Source organism: Triticum dicoccoides, chromosome 3A, assembly GCF_002162155.2.
Source record: "Triticum dicoccoides isolate Atlit2015 ecotype Zavitan chromosome 3A, WEW_v2.0, whole genome shotgun sequence".
Classification (NCBI taxonomy): Eukaryota; Viridiplantae; Streptophyta; class Magnoliopsida; order Poales; family Poaceae; genus Triticum; species Triticum dicoccoides.
The window spans coordinates 45,975,595-45,995,465 of NC_041384.1; the positions used below are offsets into that span (position 1 = coordinate 45,975,595).

The window sequence follows — 19,871 nt, forward strand, 5'->3', positions numbered from 1 at the left end:
AACAGACACATCCTCACAAATACCGACAGGTATAGCAGTTGATTTGTCAGCCATTTGCAAAGATATTTTAGTAGGTGTCAACTTATTCAAATCAAGTCTACGATATAAAGAGAGAGGCATAACACTGTTGGGGAACGTAGTAATTTCAAAATTTTCCTACACACACGCAAGATCATGGTGATGCATAGCAACAAGAGGGGAGAGTGTTGTCTACGTACCCTCGTAGACCGGAAGCGGAAGCGTTATGATAACGCGGTTGATGTAGTCGAACGTCTTCATGGCCCGACTGATCAAGCACCGAAACTACGGCACCTCCGAGTTCTAGCACACGTTCAGCTCGATGACGATCCCCGGACTCCGATCCAGCAAAGTGACGGGGAAGAGTTCCGTCAGCACGACGGCGTGGTGACGATCTTGATGTTCTACTGTCGCAGAGCTTCGCCTAAGCACTACTACAATATTATCGAGGACTATGGTGGAAGGGGGCACCGCATACGGCTAAGAAAATAATCACGAGGATCAACTTGTGTGTCTAGAGGTGCCCCCCTACCCTCGTATATAAAGGAGCAAGGGGGGTGCGGCCGGCCCTAGGAGGAGGCGCGCAGGAGGAGTCCTACTCCTACCGGGAGTAGGACTCCCCCCCTTTCCCTAGTTGGATTAGGACTTGAGGGGAAGGAGGAGAGGGAAGAAAGGAAAGGGGGGGCGCCGCCCCCCCTCCTTGTCCAATTCGGACTTGGGGGGAGGGGCGCGCGGCAGCCCCTAGGCCTCCTCTCCTCTTCCTCCACTAGGCCCATTAAGGCCCATTAGGTTACCTGGGGGTTCCGGTAGCCTCCCGGTACTCCGGTAAAATGCCGATTTCACCCGGAACACTTCCGATGTCCAAACATAGGCTTCCAATATATCAATCTTTATGTCTAGACCATTTCGAGACTCCTCGTCATGTCTGTGATCACATCCGGGACTCCGAACAAACTTCGGTACATCAAAATATATAAATTCATATTGAAACTGTCATTGTAACGTTAAGCGTGCGGACCCTACGGGTTCGAGAACAATGTAGACATGACCGAGACACGTCTCCGGTCAATAACCAATAGCGGAACCTGGATGCTCATATTGGCTCCTACATATTCTACGAAGATCTTTATCGGTCAGACCGCATAACAATATACGTTGTTCCCTTTGTCATCGGTATGTTACTTGCCCGAGATTCGATCGTCGGTATCTTAATACCTAGTTCAATCTCGTTACTGGCAAGTCTCTTTACTCGTTTCGTAATACATCATCTCACAACTAATTCATTAGTTGTAATGCTTGCAAGGCTTATGTGATGTGCATTACCAAGAGGGCCCAGAGATACCTCTCCGACAATCGGAGTGACAAATCCTAATCTCGAAATACGCCAACCCAACATGTACCTTTGGAGACACCTGTAGAGCTCCTTTATAATCACCCAGTTACGTTGTGATGTTTGGTAGCACACAAAGTGTTCCTCCGGCAAACGGGAGTTGCATAATCTCATAGTCATAGGAACATGTATAAGTCATGAAGAAAGCAATAGCAACATACTAAACGATCGGGTGCTAAGCTAATGGAATGGGTCATGTCAATCACATCATTCTCCTAATGATGTGATCCCATTAATCAAATGACAACACATGTCTATGGTTAGGAAACATAACCATCTTTGATTAACGAGCTAGTCAAGTAGAGGCATACTAGTGACGTTTAGTTTGTCTATGTATTCACACAAGTATTATGTTTCTAGATAATACAATTCTAGCATGAATAATAAACATTTATCATGATATAATGAAATAAATAATAACTTTATTATTGCCTCTAGGGCATATTTCCTTCAGTCTCCCACTTGCACTAGAGTCAATAATCTAGATTTACACGGTAATGATTCTAACACCCATGGAGCTTTGGTGCTGATCATGTTTTGCTCGTGGAAGAGGCTTAGTCAATGGGTCTGCTACATTCAGATCCGTATGTATCTTGCAAATCTCTATGTCTCCCACCTGGATTAGATCCCGGATGGAATTGAAGCGTCTCTTGATGTGCTTGGTTCTCTTGTGAAATCTGGATTCCTTTGCCAAGGCAATTGCACCAGTATTGTCACAAAAGATTTTCATTGGACCCGATGCACTAGGTATGACACCTAGATCGGATATGAACTCCTTCATACAGACTCCTTCGTTTGCTACTTCCGAAGCAGCTATGTACTCCGCTTCACATGTAGATCCCGCCACAACGCTTTGTTTAGAACTGCACCAACTGACAGCTCCACCGTTTAATGTAAACATGTATCCGGTTTGTGATTTAGAATCGTCCGGATCAATCTCAAATCTTGCATCAATGTAACCATTTACGATGAGCTCTTTGTCACCTCCATATACGAGAAACATATCCTTAGGCCTTTTCAGGTATTTCAGGATGTTCTTGACCGCTGTCCAGTGATCCACTCCTGGATTACTTTGGTACCTCCCTGATAGACTTATAGCAAGACATACATCAGGTCTGGTACACAACATTGCATACATGATAGAGCCTATGGCTGAAGCATAGGGAACATCTTTCATTTTCTCTCTATCTTCTGCAGTGGTCGGGCATTGAGTCTTACTCAATTTCACACCTTGTAACACAGGCAAGAATCCTTTCTTTGCTTGATCCATTTTGAACTTCTTCAAAATTTTGTCAAGGTATGTGCTTTGTGAAAGTCCAATTAAGCGTCTTGATCTATCTCTATAGATCTTAATGCACAATATGTAAGCAGCTTCACCGAGGTCTTTCATTGAAAAACTCTTATTCAAGTATCCCTTTATGCTATCCAGAAATTCTATATCATTTCCGATTAGTAATATGTCATCTACATATAATATCAGAAATGCTACAGAGCTCCCACTCACCTTTTTGTAAATACAGGCTTCTCCAAAAGTCTGTACAAAACCAAATGCATTGATCACACTATCAAAACATTTATTCCAACTCCGAGAGGCTTGCACCAGTCCATAAATGGATCGCTGGAGCTTGCACACTTTGTTAGCTCCCTTTGGATCGACAAAACCTTCCGGCTGCATCATATACAACTCTTCTTCCAGAAATCCATACAGGAATGCAGTTTTGACATCCATCTGCCAAATTTCATAATTATAAAATGCGGCAATTGCTAACATGATTCGGACAGACTTAAGCATCGCTACGGGTGAGAAGGTCTCATCGTAGTCAATCCCTTGAACTTGTCGAAAACCTTTTGTAACAAGTCGAGCTTTGTAGACAGTAACATTACCGTCAGCGTCAGTCTTCTTCTTGAAGATCCATTTATTCTCAATTGCTTGCCGATCTTTGGGCAAGTCAACCAAAGTCCACACTTTGTTCTCATACATGGATCCCATCTCAGATTTCATGGCCTCAAGCCATTTTGCGGAATCTGGGCTCACCATCGCTTCTCCGTAGTTTGTAGGTTCATCATGATCTAGTAGCATGACTTCTAGAACAGGATTACCGTACCACTCTCGTGCGGATCTTACTCTGGTTGATCTACGAGGTTCAGTAGTATCTTGTTCTGAAGTTTCATGATCATCATCATTAGCTTCCTCACTAATTGGTGTAGGTGTCACAGAAACCGGTTTCTGTGATGTACTACTTTCCAATAAGGGAGCAGGTACAATTACCTCATCAAGTTCTACTTTCCTCCCACTCACTTCTTTCGAGAGAAACTCCTTCTCTAGAAAGTTTCCGAATTTAGCAACAAAAGTCTTGCCTTCGGATCTGTGATAGAAGGTGTATCCAATAGTTTCCTTTGGATACCCTATGAAGACACATTTCTCCGATTTGGGTTCGAGCTTATCAGGTTGAAGCTTTTTCACATAAGCATCGCATCCCCAAACTTTCAGAAACGACAACTTTGGTTTCTTGCCAAACCACAGTTCATAAGGCGTGATCTCAACGGATTTTGATGGTGCCCTATTTAACGTGAATGCGGCCGTCTTTAAAGCATAACCCCAAAATGATAGCGGTAAATCAGTAAGAGACATCATAGATCGCACCATATCTAGTAAAGTACGATTACAACGTTCGGACACACCATTACGCTGTGGTGTTCCGGGTGGCGTGAGTTGCGAAACTATTCCGGATTGTTTCAAATGTACACCAAACTCGTAACTCAAATATTCTCCTCCACGATCAGATCGTAGGAATTTTATTTTCTTGTTACGATGATTTTCAACTTCACTCTGAAATTCTTTAAACTTTTCAAATGTTTCAGACTTATGTTTCATTAAGTAGATATACCCATATCTGCTTAAGTCATCTGTGAAGGTGAGAAAATAATGATATCCGCCACGAGCCTCAACATTCATCGGACCACATACATCTGTATGTATGATTTCTAACAAATCTGTTGCTCTCTCCATAGTACGGGAGAATGGTGTTTTGGTCATCTTGCCCATAAGACACGGTTCGCAAGTACCAAGTGATTCATAATCAAGTGGTTCTAGAAGTCCATCAGTATGGAGTTTCTTCATGCGCTTTACACCGATATGACCTAAACGGCAGTGCCACAAATAAGTTGCACTATCATTATCAACTCTACATCTTTTGGCTTCAACATTATGAATATGTGTGTCACTACTATCGAGATTTAATAAGAATAGACCACTCTTCAAGGGTGCATGACCATAACAGATATTACTCATATAAATAGAACAACCATTATTCTCTGATTTAAATGAATAACCGTCTCGCATCAAACAAGATCCAGATACAATGTTCATGCTCAACGCTGGCACCAAATAACAATTATTTAGGTCTAATACTAATCCCAAAGGTAGATGTAGAGGTAGCGTGCCGACGGCGATCACATCGACTTTGGAACCGTTTCCCACATGCATCGTCACCTCGTCCTTGGCCAGTGTTCGCTTAATCCGTAGTCCATGTTTCGAGTTGCAAATATTAGCAATAGAACCAGTATCAAATACCCAGGTGCTACTGCGAGCTCTGGTAAGGTACACATCAATAACATGTATATCACATATACCTTTGTTCACCTTGCCATCCTTCTTATCCGCCAAATACTTGGGGCAGTTCCGCTTCCAGTGACCAGTCTGCTTGCAGTAGAAGCACTCAGTTTCAGGCTTAGGTCCAGATTTGGGTTTCTTCTCCTGAGTAGCAACTTGCTTGCTGTTCTTTTTGAAGTTCCCCTTCTTCTTCCCTTTGCCCTTTTTCTTGAAACTAGTGGTCTTGTTGACCATCAACACTTGATGCTCCTTCTTGATTTCTACCTCCGCAGCTTTCAGCATTGCGAAGAGCTCGGGAATTGTCTTATTCATCCCTTGCATATTATAGTTCATCATGAAGCTCTTGTAGCTAGGTGGAAGTGATTGGAGAATTCTGTCAATGACGCAATCATCTGGAAGATTAACTCCCAATTGAATCAAGTGATTATTATACCCAGACATTTTGAGTATATGCTCACTGACAGAACTGTTCTCCTCCATCTTGCAGCTATAAAACTTATTGGAGATTTCATATCTCTCAATCCGGGCATTTGCTTGAAATATTAACTTCAACTCTTGGAACATCTCATGTGCTCCATGACGTTCAAAACATCGTTGAAGTCCCGATTCTAAGCCGTAAAGCATGGCACACTGAACTATCGAGTAGTCATCAGCTTTGCTCTGCCAGACGTTCATAACATCTGGTGTTACTCCAGCAGCAGGCCTGACACCCAGCGGTGCTTTCAGGACGTAATTCTTCTGTGCAGCAATGAGGATAATCCTCAAGTTACGGACCCAGTCCGTGTAATTGCTACCATCATCTTTCAACTTTGCTTTCTCAAGGAACGTATTAAAATTCAACGGAACAACAACACGGGCCATCTGTCTACAATCAAACATAAACAAGCAAGATACTATGAGGTACTAAGTTCATGATAAATTTAAGTTCAATTAATCACATTACTAAAGAACTCCCACTTAGATAGACATCCCTCTAATCCTCTAAGTGATCACGTGATCCAAATCAACTAAACCATGTCCGATCATCACGTGAGATGGAGTAGTTTCATTGGTGAACATCACTATGTTGATCATATCTACTATATGATTCACGCTCGACCTTTCGGTCTCCGTGTTCCGAGGCCATATCTGTATATGCTTGGCTCGTCAAGTATAACCTGAGTATTCTGCGTGTGCAACTGTTTTGCACCCGTTGTATTTGAACGTAGAGCCTATCACACCCGATCATCACGTGGTGTCTCAGCATGAAGAACTTTCGCAACGGTGCATACTCAGGGAGAACACTTCTTGATAATTAGTGAGAGATCATCTTAAAATGCTACCGTCAATCAAAGCAAGATAAGATGCATAAAAGATAAACATCACATGCAATCAATATAAGTGATATGATATGGCCATCATCATCTTGTGCTTGTGATCTCCATCTTCGAAGCACCGTCATGATCACCATCGTCACCGGTGCGACACCTTGATCACCATCGTAGCATCGTTGTCGTCTCGCCAATCTTATGCTTCCACGACTATCGCTACCGCTTAGTGATAAAGTAAAGCATTACAGCGTAATTGCATTGCATACAATAAAGTGACAACCATATGGCTCCTGCCAGTTGCCGATAACTCGGTTACAAAACATGATCATCTCATACAATAAAATTTAGCATCATGTCTTGACCATATCACATCACAACATTCCCTGCAAAAACAAGTTAGACGTCCTCTACTTTGTTGTTGCAAGTTTTACGTGGCTGCTACGGGCTTAAGCAAGAACCAATCTTACCTACGCATCAAAACCACAATGATAGTTTGCCAAGTTGGTGTTGTTTTAACCTTCGCAAGGACTGGGCGTAGCCACACTTGGTTCAACTAAAGTTGGAGAAACTGACACCCGCCAGCCACCTGTGTGCAAAGCACGTCGGTAGAACCAGTCTCGCGTAAGCGTACGCGTAATGTTGGTCCGGGCCGCTTCATCCAACAATACCGCCGAACCAAAGTATGACATGCTGGTAAGCAGTATGACTTATATCACCCACAACTCACTTGTGTTCTACTCGTGCATATAACATCAACACATAAAACCTAGGCTCGGATGCCACTGTTGGGGAACATAGTAATTTCAAATTTTTCCTATGCACACGCAAGATCATGGTGATGCATAGCAACGAGAGGGGAGAGTGTTGTCTACGTACCCTCGTAGACCGGAAGCGGAAGTGTTATGACAACGCAGTTGATGTAGTCGTACGTCTTCACAGCCCGACCGATTAAGCACCGAAACTACGGCACCTCCGAGTTCTAGCACACGTTCAGCTTGATGACGATCCCCGGACACCGATCCAGCAAAGTGATGGGGAAGAGTTCCGTCAGCACGATGGCGTAGTGACGATCTTGATGTTCTACTGTCACAGAGCTTCGCCTAAGCACTACTACAATATTATCGAGGACTATGGTGGAAGGGGGCACCGCACACGGCTAAGAAAATGATCACGAGGATCAACTTGTGTGTCTAGAGGTGCCCCCTGCTCCCGTATATAAAGGAGCAAGGGGGGGTGCAGCCGGCCCTAGGAGGAGGCACGTAGGAGGAGTCCTACTCCTACCGGGAGTAGGACTCCCCCCCTTTCCCTAGTTGGATTAGGACTTGAGGGGAAGGAGGAGAGGGAAGAAAGGAAAGGGGGGCGCCGCCCCCCCCCCCTCCTTGTCCAATTCAGACTTGGGGGGGAGGGGCGCGCGGCAGCCCCTAGGCCTCCTCTCCTCTTCCTCCACTAGGCCCATTAAGGCCCATTAGGTTACCGGGGGGTTCCGGTAGCCTGCCGGTACTCCGGTAAAATGCCGATTTCACCCGGAACACTTCGATGTCCAAACATAGGCTTCCAATATATCAATCTTTATGTCTCGACCATTTCGAGACTCCTCGTCATGTCCGTGATCACATCCGTGAGTCCAAACAAACTTCTATACATCAAAATATATAAATTCATATTGAAACTGTCATCGTAACGTTAAGCGTGCGGACCCTACGGGTTCAAGAACAATGTAGACATGACCGAGACATGTCTCCGGTCAATAACCAATAGTGGAACCTGGATGCTCATATTGGCTCCTACATATTCTACGAAGATCTTTATCGGTCAGACCGCATAACAACATACGTTGTTCCCTTTGTCATCGGTATGTTACTTGCCCGAGATTCGATCGTCGGTATCTTAATACCTAGTTCAATCTCATTACCGGCAAGTCTCTTTACTCGTTTCATAATACATCATCTCACAACTAACTCATTAGTTGTAATGCTTGCAAGGCTTATGTGATGTGCATTACCGAGAGGGCCCAGAGATACCTCTCCGACAATCGGAGTGACAAATCCTTATCCCGAAATACGCCAACCCAACATGTACCTTTGGAGACACCTGTAGAGCACCTTTATAATCACCCAGTTACGTTGTGACGTTTGGTAGCACACAAAGTGTTCCTCCGGAAAACGGGAGTTGCATAATCTCATAGTCATAGGAACATGTATAAGTCATGAAGAAAGCAATAGCAACATACTAACCGATCGAGTGCTAAGCTAATGGAATGGGTCATGTCAATCACATCATTCTCCTAATGATGTGATCCCGTTAATCAAATGACAACACATGTCTATGGTTAGGAAACATAACCATCTTTGATTAACGAGCTAGTCAAGTAGAGGCATACTAGTGACGTTTAGTTTGTCTATGTATTACACAAGTATTATGTTTCCAGATAATACAATTCTAGCATGAATAATAAACATTTATCATGATATAAGGAAATAAATAATAACTTTATTATTGCCTCTAGGGCATATTTCCTTCAAAGACTAACACTGGCTCCAAGATCACATAAGCAGTTTTAACATAGTTTCTTTTAATGGAGCATGGTATAGTTGGTACTCCTGGTTCTCCAAGTTTCTTTGGTACTCCACCCTTAAAAGTATAATTAGCAAGCATGGTGGAAATTTCAGCTTCCGGTATCTTTCTTTTATTAGTAACTATTTAGCATATTAGTCAAACGCATACGCAAAAAGATAGGTCTAATCGTTTCAGCAAAGCGCTCAAAATCCTCATCATCCTTTTTTGGATGGTTTAGGAGGAAAGGGCATGGGTTTCTGAACACATGGTTCTCTTTCTTTACTGTGCTTCCTAGCAACAATGTCTCTCTTATCATAACGTTGATTCTTTGATTGTGGGTTATCAAGATCAACAGCAGGTTCAATCTCTACATCATTATCATTACTAGGTTGAGCATCAAGATGAACATCATCATTAACATTATCACGAGGTTCATGTTCATTACCAGACCGTGTTTCAGCATCAGAAATAGAAATATTACTGGGATTCTCAGGTGTGTCAACAAAAGGTTCACTAGAAGCATGCAAAGTCCTATCATTTTTCTTTTTCTTCCTTTTAGAAGGACTAGGTGCATCTATAGTAGTTCTCTGAGAATCTTGCTCAATTCTCTTAGGGTGGCCCTCGGGATACAAAGGCTCCTGAGTCATTTTACCACCTCTAGTCATAACTCTAACAGCATTATCATTCTTATTATTTAATTCATTGAGCAAATCATTCTGAGCTTTAAGTACTTCTTCTACTTGAGTGGTAACCATAGAAGCATGCTTACTAATAAGTTTAAGTTCACCTTTAACACTAGCCATATAATCACTCAAGTATTCAATCATGTAAGCATTATGTTTCAATTGTCTACCAACATAAGCATTAAAATCTTCTTGCTTAACCATAAAGTTATCAAATTCATCCAAACATTGGCTAGCAAACTTAGCAAGAGGGATTTCAGCTTTATCATATCTATAGACAGAATTTACCTTTACTACCCGTCTCGGGTTATCAAGATCACGTATTTCTTCAACAGGCGGCAAATTAAGACCATGTATTTCTTCAATAGGAGGTAAATTCTTAATATCTTTAGCTTTTATACCTTTTTCTTTCATAGATTTCTTTGCCTCTTGCATATCTTCAGGACTGAGAAATAGAATACCCCTTTTCTTCGGAGTTGGCTTAGGAGTTGGTTCAGGAAGTGTCCAATTATTTTTATTAGTCAACATATTGTTCAATAGAATTTCAGCTTGATCGACAGTTCTTTCCCTGAAAACACAACCAGCACAACTATCCAGGTAATCTCTGGAAGCATCGGTTAGTCCATTATAAAAGATATCAAGTATTTCATTTTTCTTGAGAGGATGATCAGGCAAAGCGTTAAGTAATTGGAGAAGCCTCCCCCAAGCTTGTGGGAGACTCTCTTCTTCAATTTGCATAAAATTATATATCTCCCTTAAAGCAGCTTGTTTCTTATGAGTGGAGAAATATTTAGCAGAGAAGTAGTAAATCATATCCTGGGGACTACGCACACAACCAGGATCAAGAGAATTAAACCATATCTTAGCATCACCCTTTAATGAGAACGGAAATAATTTAAGGATATAATAGTAGCGAGTTTTCTCATCATTAGTGAACAGGGTAGCTATATCATTTAATTTAGTAAGATGTGCCACAACAGTTTCAGATTCATAGCCATAGGAAGGATCAGATTCAACCAAAGTAATTAACTCAGGATCAACAGAGAAATCATAATCCTTATCAGTAATAAAGATAGGTGAAGTAGCATAAGCAGGATCATATTTCATTCTAGCATTCAAAGTTTTTTGTTTCAGCTTAGCTAAAAGTTTCTTAAGATCACTTCTATCATTGCAAGCAAGAAAGTCTCTAGCAGCTTCTTCATCCATAACATAACCCTCAGGAACAACAGATAATTCATATATAGGGGGAGAATCTTCATCATCACTTTCATCAATATTATCAGTTTCAGTAATTTCATTCTCTCTAGCCCTAGCAAGTTGTTCATCAAGAAATTCACCTAGTGACACAGTAGTATCAAGCATAGAAGTAGTTTCTTCATAAGTATCATGTAAAGCAGAAGTGGCATCATCAATAACATGGGACATATCAGAATCAATAGCAGAAGCAGGTTTAGGTGTCGCAAGCTTACTCAAAACAGAAGGTGAATCAAGTGCAGAGCTAGATGGTAGTTCCTTACCTCCCCTCGTAGTTGAGGGATAGATCTTGGTTCTTGGATCTTTCAAATTCTTCATAATGATAAGCAGATATAAATCCCAAGTGACTCAAAGAATAGAGCTATGCTCCCTGACAACGGCGCCAGAAAATGTTCTTGATAACCCACAAGTATAGGGGATCGCAACAGTTTTCGAGGGTAGAGTATTCAACCCAAATTTATTGATTCGACACAAGGGGAGCCAAAGAATATTCTCAAGTATTAGCAGATGAGTTGTCAATTCAACCACACCTGGATAACTTAATATCTGCAGGAAAGTGTTTATTAGCAAAGTAATATGATAGTAGTGGTAACAGTGGCAAAAGGTAACGGTAGCAAAAGTAATATTTTTGGGTTTTATAGTGGTGGTAACAATAGCAACAGAAAAGTAAATAAGCGAAGAACAAGTATATGAAAATCTTATAGGCATTGGATCGGTGATGAAGAATTATGTCGGATGCGATCAATCATGCAACAATTATAACATAGGGTGACACAGAACTAGCTCCAGTTCATCAATGTAATGTAGGCATGTATTCCGAATATAGTCATACATGCTTATGGAAAAGAACTTGCATGCCATCTTTTGTTCTACCCTCCCGTGGCAGCGGGGTCCTATTGGAAACTAAGGGATATTAAGGCCTCCTTTTAATAGAGTACCGGACCAAAGCATTAACACATAGTGAATACATGAACTCCTCAAACTACGGTCATCACCGGGAGTGGTCCCAATTATTGTCACTTCGGGGTTGCCGGATCATAACACATAATAGGTGACTATAGACTTGCAAGATAGGATCAAGAACGCTCATATATTGATGAAAACATAATAGGTTCAGATCTGAAATCATGGCACTCGGGCCCTAGTGACAAACATTAAGCATAGCAAAGTCATAGCAACATCAATCTCAGAACATAGTGGATACTAGGGATCAAACCCTAACAAAACTAACCAGCAAGCCTACGATGGAATTACTCACGCACGGCGGTGAGCATCATGAAATTGGTGATGGAGGAAGGTTGATGATGACGATGGCGATGGATTCCCCTCTTCGGAGCCCCGAACGGACTCCGGATCAGCCCTCCCGAAAGAGTTTAGGGCTTGGCGACGGCTCCGTATCGTAAAACACGATGAATCCTTCTCTCTGGTTTTTTTCTCCCCGAAAGTGAATATATGGAGTCAAGGTTGAGGTCGGTGGAGCGTTAGGGGGCCCACGAGGCAGGGGGCGCCCAAGGGGTAGGGCACGCCCCCCACCCTCGTGGACAAGTGGAGCCCCCCTGACGTGGGTCTTTCTTTCAGTATTTTTTATATATTTCAAAATAATTCTCCGTTGATTTTTAGGTCATTCAGAGAACTTTTATTTCTGCACAAAAATAATATCATGGAAATTCTGCTGAAAACAACGTCAGTCCGGGTTAGTTCCATTCAAATCATGCAAGTTAGAGTCCAAAACAAGGGCAAAAGTGTTTGGAAAAGTAGATACGATGGAGACGTATCAGACGTCATCGAGCTGAACGTGTGCTTGTGAGGTGCCGTACGTTCAGTACTTGATCGGGACGGATCGTGAAGGTGTACGACTACATCAACCGCATTGGTAAACGCTTCCGCTTTCGGTCTACGAGGGTACGTAGACACACTCTCCCCTCTCGTTGCTATGCAACTCCTAGATATATCTTGCGTGATCGTAGGACTTTTTTTGAAATACTGCGTTCCCCAACACACTCGACGATCCTTTAATCGATTCCTTGAAATTGAGAACATGTTCTTCTGCACGCTCTGCGTGTACAAGAACCGCCTGCATCATCACCTTTTCATTCATGTAATCCTCCTCGTCAAGCGACTCCGTAGTAGTCATACAAGTACTCCATTCTGAATCCATTGCTTTAATGAAGGGAGAAAAATTGTCAAAATTTAGCTCGGGCATTTCACCAAACACTTGAGGGGCGTGGTAAGCCCACAGACGGCATCTGTAGTAGCGGATGGTACCTGCACGACGGACGTGCGAGAGGTGGAATGGCGGTGTAGGATAGGGAGGAAATGGATGCATTGCAAGGGGGAAAGGATGGATACACGACTCTGAGTGTGGTTTTGAATGGACCTGGGGTGTCACCGTCATACGTGGCAGAAGCCCAAACTCCCACAAAGCCCCTATTTACTTTTGGTTTGGGAAAAACGAACATGCGGACGTATCCATAGACCGATGCGTGACATTGTTGGATGCTTGCATCGTTCAGACAACTCAGTTCGGATGTTTGCGGGCTGTACATGCCCTCAACTTTGGAGCTAATATATATCATCTTTATCCTTGTTGAGACACGTGGTGACCTAAGGTTCGAAACTACTGTGCGGACGAAACTGCCTGCACGACAAGGGGACGACGGCCAAATCCAGCCGTCTGCTTCACTTTAATGTTGTGCATGGACGAGTTGATCTACGTTGTCGTTCACGAATCGTCCACACACCATCGTGTGTATAGCAGCGCTGCCTAAGGTTACATACGGTTTCTATACAGTACAACAACTAGACTCCGATGGAATCGTCGTGACAGACACACCCTTCACTTTTCTCTCGTCCTTCGCAAAGGCCTCGACCTCCGCCACTAGGTTACATACGATGACTTTGATTTTCCTCTCTAGGAGAGAAATGTCCCCGGAGGAATCGCTCTGCCAAAGAGTAAAAGTGCTCCTGCGCAAGTCCTATCTCGAGATGGCGGCACTCTGTCTTGAAAGTCTTTTTTTTATTTTTTTTCTAGGGTAAATGGGCTTATATACTAGAAGATGGGTACCGAAGGCTGGCCAGGGGCTCACAAGCCACCAGGGCCTGGGTGGCCCCCCTATGGTACTTCTTTGGTTCAATATTTTTTATTTATTCCAAAATAAATCTTCGTAAAATTTCAGCTCATTTGGGGATGTGCAGAATAGGTATCTCTGACATAACTTTTTCACATCCAGAATTTTAGCTGCTGGCAATCTCCCTTTTTATGTAAATCTTGCATATTAAGAGAGAAAAGACATTAGAATTGCTCCACAAAATGTTGTATTGATTAAAAACACTATAAATAACAGTAGGGAATCATGATGCAAAATGGACGTATCAACCTTCTCACCCGAGCTCGGCGCAACCCCATTGCTGATATGCAGCTTTGCGGACGTCCATAGTGGCTCGCCAAAGACAAAACCATTATCGTTGAATGAATCAAACAGGGCAACACTCCAGACAGGCCATCGAACTTTAGATCTGGCACCCCCGCACGACTAAGTCGTCGAAGGAGGAAACCATATCTGCCAACGACGAATCATGAACCCAACACACGGTTCACCATCTTCCAGATGCCGTCGATGCAGACCACAATCTGCATCTGCTTCTGGACACCTCCCAAGCTCCGCGTCGGCTCTGGAGCAAAGGCCGCCGCAACGGCAGAGCCCGAGGTCACAGGTCCACCACGAGGATGCCGCCGCCACGCTATCCTTACTTGAACAGACTGATTTTCAAATTCATCCACAATCATATGACCGATCACCTTGTCGAGAAATGATCCGAAGAACCTTTATTGAACGACGTCATTATCACCAGTGAAGCAAGACGATGAACAATCTATAAATCTAGACTATGAAGTCCTGTAAACAACCCACATGTGTGGATCCGACAACACCCTCACCATCGGCGAATGAGGTTGTCGGCGGATGGAAGCCGCCGGAGGACGGCGACGGAAGGAGACGCCCAGTCGGCTGCCGCGAAACCACCCAGTCTTTCTTCCTGAGAAAGAAAGAGTCTGGTACGGTGCGAATAAATCATCTTTGTCCTTGTTGAGACACGTGGTGACCCGAGGTTACATACGAGTTCCATACAGTACAGCTACAAGGCTCCGACGAAATCGTCGCGACAGACACACACACCCTTCACTTTTCTCTCCTCCTCCGCGAAGGCCTCGCCCTCCACCGGAAATGCTCTGCCTCTCGCCGCGCGCGCCGTGCCTCCCCGGTCCACACGCAAAGGCCTCGCCTTCCGCCGGCGCCGGCGGAGGCGGCAATGCTCACCGCCTGACGCTGCGCGCGGCGCCGCGGCGGTGGCGGCTCGTGAGGCCCCGCGGCTGCTCGGCCGCCGCGCCCGTGCCCGTGCCGGCGCCGCGGACGACCGCGGAGCGGTGGGGGTCGCTGCGGGAGATGCGGCGGGTGTGGTGGGTGTGCGGGGCCGGGTACTGGGTGCAGGGGTTCCGGTGCTTCCCGTGGCTGGCGCTCAACTTCCACCTCACCCGCGGGCTCGGGCTCAGCCCCGTCGCGCTGCAGCTGGTGCAGAACGCCGGCAGCCTCCCGCTCGTCGCCAAGCCGCTCTTCGGCGTCCTCTCCGACGCCGTCTACATCGGCCGCGAGCACCGCCTCCCCTACATCTCCATCGGAGGTGCTTAACTTCATCCGCCCCCTTTTTCCCCTTCCCCTTCCGCTTTACCACGATTGCGACCCCTTCTTCTTCCTCATTTGTTGGACATCGTTGTGTCCGTTCATTTTTTCCGATTCTTTCAAAATTCAACCGAAACATACGTGATAGTTCAGGTCATCTCGGCTTAAAATTCTCATCTCAGAAGTACTGCGCCGAATGAATATACTACTCCCTTACAAAAGTTTCAGGTATCTGTCTGAAATTGGAAATTCCTATGAGTACAAGGGTTCAGCAGCTGCAGATATGTTGTCCAATTTGACAAGAGCTGTGAAAACTAGGGAGGAGCTCCTGAGCTCAGTGATAGTGACAACGTTTAATTTCACGTATTCAAACCGCATATTCTTGTGAGTACCAATTTCACTGTGTGATAGGGATTGCCATTTGTCTCAAAAGATTGCTGTTTCTCTCTGTATTCTATTTCTGACCAACAGATTGGTCGAACTAATCCCTTGATAGCTGGGGGTCAGCTGTTGTAGACTTGTAGTTTAAGCAACTTCTACTAGAGCAGTCGGCACTTGTTCTAGAGAGAGAGAATTGTTTGGAAAGCAACATGGGTATATACTAGCGTAGTCGGCACTTGTTCATTCTAGAGGAAGAGTTGTCTGCATCATGGGTATCTACAGTAGTCGGCACCTGCCGGAGAGAAAGATACGTTTCGGAAACACACCGCACCTTCCTGCCCAGTGTGTGTGTACGCCACTCTTATTGCTGGTCACACATTTTGAGCTTCGCCAAGTTGGTAAATCCCGGAGATTACTTGCTCCTATTCTGGTGGCTCCGGATACTTGCATGTTTTACTCTGAATGATTGGTGGTCACACAATCTGAGCCTTGCCAAGAGAGTTCTCCAGAGGGCGCCCCGTGCCCTCTGTGGTGCTTGCGAGAGGTTGCTAGAGGCTGTTTTGTGGTCCACTAATCTCTGAAAGCTGCCTCTGAGATTCCCCACCCCCCATGCTACGCCTTACGGTGATTGGGACAGGTTCTTTGTGATGTTTGTCCTAGTTTAGGAGGATGATCCAAACGAAATGATGCCGATTTGTTTGTTTGTGTGTTTGTTACCTGCTGGTTTCCTGTTTCCTGTTCGTGACTATGTAAGAACACTTTGGTCCTATAACTTTTACTGTCGAGATATAAACACTGCTGCTGGTAAATTGCTGACAAAGTGAATAACAATCATATTTCCTAGTTCAGTGGTTATCTTTCTATGCAAACAATCTGTATTCTGAAAATTAAATGTTAAGTGCAGATGATCATTTTTAGGAAACGAAGCCTTAAAATCGAATGAATTGTTCAGTTGGTCTGTGCTAATGTTGGCTACTGTTGTGAACTTTCAGCATTACTTCAGCTTACTGCTTGGGGAACACTGGCGATCATGCCAGTTACGGGCGACACATTTCCAACTCACATGATATGCATTCTGATTGGAAATCTTGGAGCATCCGTGACGGAAGTTGTAAGCGATGCTGTTGTCACGGAGTTCAGCAGAACACAGAGGACCGGCGTACTACAGTCTTATGCATTCATAGGCCTGGCAGCTGGAGCCCTCCTAGGAAACTTGTCGGGCGGATACGTTCTGTTGAGAACGCAGGAACCAAAGATCATGTTCACAGCGTTCTCTGTCCTCCTTGGCCTCCAACTGGCACTCTCCATAGGCACAAAGGAAACACTGCCAAGCTCCCATGGAAGCTCCAGAAGCCTTCTTGTCAAGAGCTCATTGTCGGCCAATCTTCGAAAGCAATTCTCAAACCTGATGACAGCGGTCCGCGAGGAAAGGATATTCTACCCGCTTGCATGGATCATGACCTCGTTTGCTGTCGTGCCTGTTCTCTCTGGAACCATGTTCTGCTTCCAAACACAGCATCTGAAGCTCGACTCATCGATCATCGGCCTTTCAAAGGTCATGGGGCAGGTCATGGTCGTCTCCCTGACCGTCCTCTACAACCGCCATCTCAAAAGGATCCCCTTGAGGCGACTCGTGGGCGGAGTTCAGATAATGTATGCTTTCGCGGTGCTGTCGGAGCTGATCCTGGTGAAGCAAGTGAACCTTATGCTGGGGATACCAAATGAGGTGTATGTGCTTTGTTTCTCGGCTCTCGCCGAAGCGATCGCGCAGTTCAAGGTCCTGCCGTTCTCGATCTTGCTGTCGAGCCTCTGCCCCCCTGGCTGCGAAGGTTCGCTCTTCGCCTTCTTCACCTCTGGATTGGTCTTTTCGGCGATTCTGAGTGGTGTGTTTGGGGTTGGACTGTCTGCCCTGATTGGGCTGTCCTCTGGGGGCTACTCGAGCTTGCCTCTGGGTATTCTGCTGCAAAGTTTGGCCGCGTTGTTGCCTTTGGCGTGGCTGTCTTTTGTGCCTGAAAACTGGACTGCCGACGGGAAGATTGTAAAGCAAAGATGACGAGCATATTGACATCGGAAGTAGATCTTGTTAGGTACTGAATGACGTTGTACAGGAATTTCTTCTAGCCCAAGCAACTCAATGGGATTACATGTATAGGTATCCAAATGTGTTCTTTATTGACCTTCAGTGTACACAAAACACACACACAGATTCCAAAATAGGAAAATGCATCCAACTGCAAGGTGTAGGTACACCTAGGTCAGTATATACTTTCATTGGGTAGTGCACATGCTACTCACGCCGTCCCAAAATAAGTGTCGTTGGTTTAGTTAAAAATTTAGTACAAAGTTGTACTACATTAGCGACACTTATTTTGAGACGGTGAGAGTACTTTATAACTTTGAGTATGTTCATACACTATTTTATTTCTAGGATAGTGAGGTCCATGATTTTTTTTTACAACCAAGCCCATAGTTTTTAGTGGGTTTTTGAAAGATCTTCATATTTGAACAAGTTTGCCAAAAATGTGGTACACACTAGGTAACATCCTAGCTCAATAACAATGATAGACTACTCATATTAACAAGATGCACCTTCTTTTTTGTAAGTCGATCTTCAAAAAACTCCAAAGTTAAGTATGCTCAGCTTAAATTGTGTGATAATGGTGTCGGAGCAGTGTTGATTTGGTTATGTTTATATGTGAAACGTGTGAAGTGTGCTGCATTTTGGGTGATAAGGCCATCATATTTGAAAGCGGTGTGCAGAACAATAGCCAAACAACTGTGATTTACATCTACTTACTCCTGAAACACAAACGCATGCAACCAAACAGCGGTCCTTAATATGTCCTAGTGTAATGTAGGCTACCAAATGATGTGCACAACATGATTTTTAGCCTGCATCATCTCAACCAGATCCAATCGAGTCACATATGCAAGGGGCGAAAAAACAATGCAGGTAACTAAACCGGCTGACGTTGAGTGGCAAATTAAGTCATTGACTGACTTAGCCTCTCATACACCATGCAATCTCCATCCGAGGACAACGGGACCCCTCAAAAGAAGTGAAAATTATAAAATTAAAAAGAAGTCTGTGGAACAAAAAGATATATGAAATGAAAAGCGAAACTTGTGTGTGATACCAACTGGTATTTGTGCAATAAAAGCCGAATTCTATTAAATTAGAGAAATAAAAGGTGAAATTTTTGTGTGGTAGCACTTCACATTTCATTGCTCATATTTCAGAAAATTCACTTTTATTACTCCCTCCGTTCCTAAATACAAGACATTTTGACGGTTCCTAAATATATGAAATTTGAACCGCCAAAACGTGTTGTATTTTGAAACGGAGGGAATACTTTATAACTTCACTCACGATTATTTTTTGGGAAAGAAACTTTCATTAATCAAGCCAAGTGATTGCAAATCAGAGAATGTAAGGCGGGATGCAGTTTGCTGTAGCGAGCGAACCACTAGAATGCAATGCAAGACAAGAATTCTCAAAAAAAAATGCAATGCAAGAGGCACAACAGTTGTTGGATGAAGATTGCACGGTGGATAAAGAAAAGGCTATGACTTTTTTTTTCAAAACTATCATGTTTTTTGTAGCAATTTCGGAAACTATAGCGTAGAATGAAAAAAACGCAAAACTATGACCCTGTCGGCCAGGAGTGGGCCAAAAAGGCAGTTTTCGGCCAGGCCATGGCCGAAGTAGGCTTTTCGGTCGCGTTTGGGCCGAAGACCTGCGTACCTGGGCCGAAAAGTCGATGTTGGCGGGGGCCAGGCCGAAAATAGTAGCTTCGGCTACTGGGCGGCCGAAGTGGGCCGTTTTCGGCCAACCGGCGACCGAAGCTGGCCTTTTCGGCCAGGCTTCGACTGAAGCCGTTTTCGGCCAGATAACAACCGAAAAGGTGCGGATAAGCACCGTTTTCCCCCTGCGTTGTTCGCCTCTGTTCTTCGTTTCCCTTTCTCTCTCTCAGTTCTTCTCTGTACCTC

The 19,871-nt window shown here is 44.2% G+C and overlaps 1 protein-coding gene across 1 annotated transcript; it reads left to right on the forward strand.

Annotated features, from left to right (window-relative positions):
• Nucleotides 1–14,984: 14,984 nt before the first annotated feature.
• Nucleotides 14,985–18,144, forward strand: LOC119266986 (probable folate-biopterin transporter 8, chloroplastic). The gene is made up of 2 exons (XM_037548273.1): nucleotides 14,985–15,501; nucleotides 16,874–18,144. The coding sequence occupies exons 1-2, from the start codon at nucleotides 15,048–15,050 to the stop codon at nucleotides 17,932–17,934; spliced, it is 1,515 nt and encodes a 504-aa protein (XP_037404170.1). The 5' UTR covers nucleotides 14,985–15,047; the 3' UTR covers nucleotides 17,935–18,144.
• The last annotated feature ends 1,727 nt before the right edge of the window (nucleotides 18,145–19,871 follow it).